Below are 1916 nucleotides of genomic sequence, written 5' to 3'. Positions count from 1 at the left end.
TGGTTTGTTCAGCAGGTGTTCTTTTTTCAAATGTCAAACCGTCACAGCATGAATAAAGTACAAGTTATTATGTCCAGTCAGCAACTCTCCACTAGTGTTTTAGTTCTCACTAATTTAAATACCTGCAAAACAGAGTCTTCTTGTTTTACAATCAGCTCTTTACAACTCAAAATAGGAGACAGCTAAAAAGCAACGTACCCTATTCCAAAAGAACAGTGCAATATAATCCCTGCACAAAACTCCCCCCTACACTGAGGCTGGACCACAGGAGCCTCTTCAGATGTTTTCCTTCAGTCTCGAGTCCTGCTCCGTAAAGGGCAGGAGCCAAATCTCTTAATTACCTCATGCAACCTTGGCAATTCTTCCCTTGCTTTGTGGTACTCAACCACACACTCCAGGCAGTAACAAAGATCATCATTGGATCCTTCAAGATCTTCTGGGGACAACCGTTTGGAAGCATAGCTCTTCAGGAACGCGGTGGTGTCAGAGCCACTTGGTGTGCACCATCGACATGTGCTCATTCTTTGGATGGAGAGAAGGAGGAATTAACAGAAGTCCAGAGACTGAAAGCAGCAACGCATCTTCTTTCAGCCACGATAATACCTAATTTTCAAGTGTGATGAGTTTCAGGATTTATGTAACTCATTAGCAGTGTACATGCATATGTTCTTGGTTGTTCTTGTATCACATAGGCATATGCAATCAAGGAAATACAGATTAAAACATTAAATGAGCATTACAGAAAAATGCCTGCTGAATGACAATTATTAAAAGTAAAGCACTGAAAAGAAATCAAATTATATATTTCCAAACTATGAGACAACGTGAAAATTTCACATACAGAAAACCACCTCATCCACACTTAACACACACTTTCCAGAACTACAATGCTAAAGTTCATTACATTGCTTTATAGTATCTGTGAAATCTAGGTCTAATAAGTACAAAAATTAATTAGTTTTTTCTTAGCCCGGTGCTAACATTTATAGGTCAACAAATCCCTGCTGTCAAAATGAAAGGATAGTTATGCAGAACTTTCCTGTCTTCATTGTTATTATAGTCAGAAAGCATCACAAAATCCTTCCTCTAAAAATAAAAGTTCTTCGCTAAGCAGCAATACAGTCCTCAGACCCTGCTAGTCTGAAAAACTCAGAGTGCTAGAAAAGCAGTGACTTGAACTGACTATATAAAAGGTACAACCGACTGCAAATGCTTCTGCTATTTCCTGTAACAAGGAATGCAAACGGATAATCTAGATAAAGCAAAACCATGCATTCCCTCATACAAACATAATGGGAAAAGAAACCAATCGCGGTGTTTACCTTTGGGAAATGAAGCTGTTTGCCACGTGGGGGTGCCAGGTCACATGGTGGGGAAGAGCAGGGCGCTGCCCTGCAGCTGAGGAAGGGGGCCCACACCTTCGGCCATCCGCGCCCACAGCATAGCAGCCCCCTCAATAACCCATGCCCTGGGAACACGGGCCTGAGGGTGCTTCACACACCTGGAGCAAAACAATCATCACAAGTCGGTTCAGTTCACACTTCGTAGAAAAAGGATTGTTTTGGTATTTAGATTAACACACTTCGTATTAAACGCGTCTTTACTGAAGTGATAAGTATGATTTGCAATTGAATCCCTTCTGTCACTCAAACGCGGACAACACACAACAACAATCCTCAGCAACACCTATCGCACCTTTTTCTAAACATAAGCGTTAATGTTTATCTACGTACACTGAGCAAGGGAACTGCTTAAAGAAGCGCACAAGGATACACAAACCTCAGCTGAGAGCAGCACCCCTCACCTGTTAACAGCTGCTCATCGACGAGGACCGACACCTGCGCACAGAAACGCCAGTGCTGCGACACCGCCAGTTGCGGTTTCCCGGGTTAAGCTCAGCCCCTCGCTCAACGTCC

The 1916-nt window shown here is 42.8% G+C and overlaps 1 protein-coding gene across 1 annotated transcript in view; it reads right to left on the bottom strand.

The window, feature by feature from the left end:
* The window catches only part of SETX (senataxin), a 26271-nt gene extending 25750 nt beyond the window's left edge, over positions 1 to 521 (bottom strand). Inside the window, 1 exon segment of the mRNA XM_010188141.1 lies at positions 342 to 521. Coding sequence (XP_010186443.1) covers positions 342 to 521 — 180 coding nt within the window.
* Positions 522 to 1916: the final 1395 nt, after the last annotated feature.

The sequence above is a fragment of the Mesitornis unicolor genome, unplaced genomic scaffold (genome assembly GCF_000695765.1).
Source record: "Mesitornis unicolor isolate BGI_N332 unplaced genomic scaffold, ASM69576v1 scaffold3037, whole genome shotgun sequence".
NCBI classification, from domain to species: domain Eukaryota; kingdom Metazoa; phylum Chordata; class Aves; order Mesitornithiformes; family Mesitornithidae; genus Mesitornis; species Mesitornis unicolor.
This window is presented reverse-complemented; position numbering and strand designations above follow the sequence as displayed.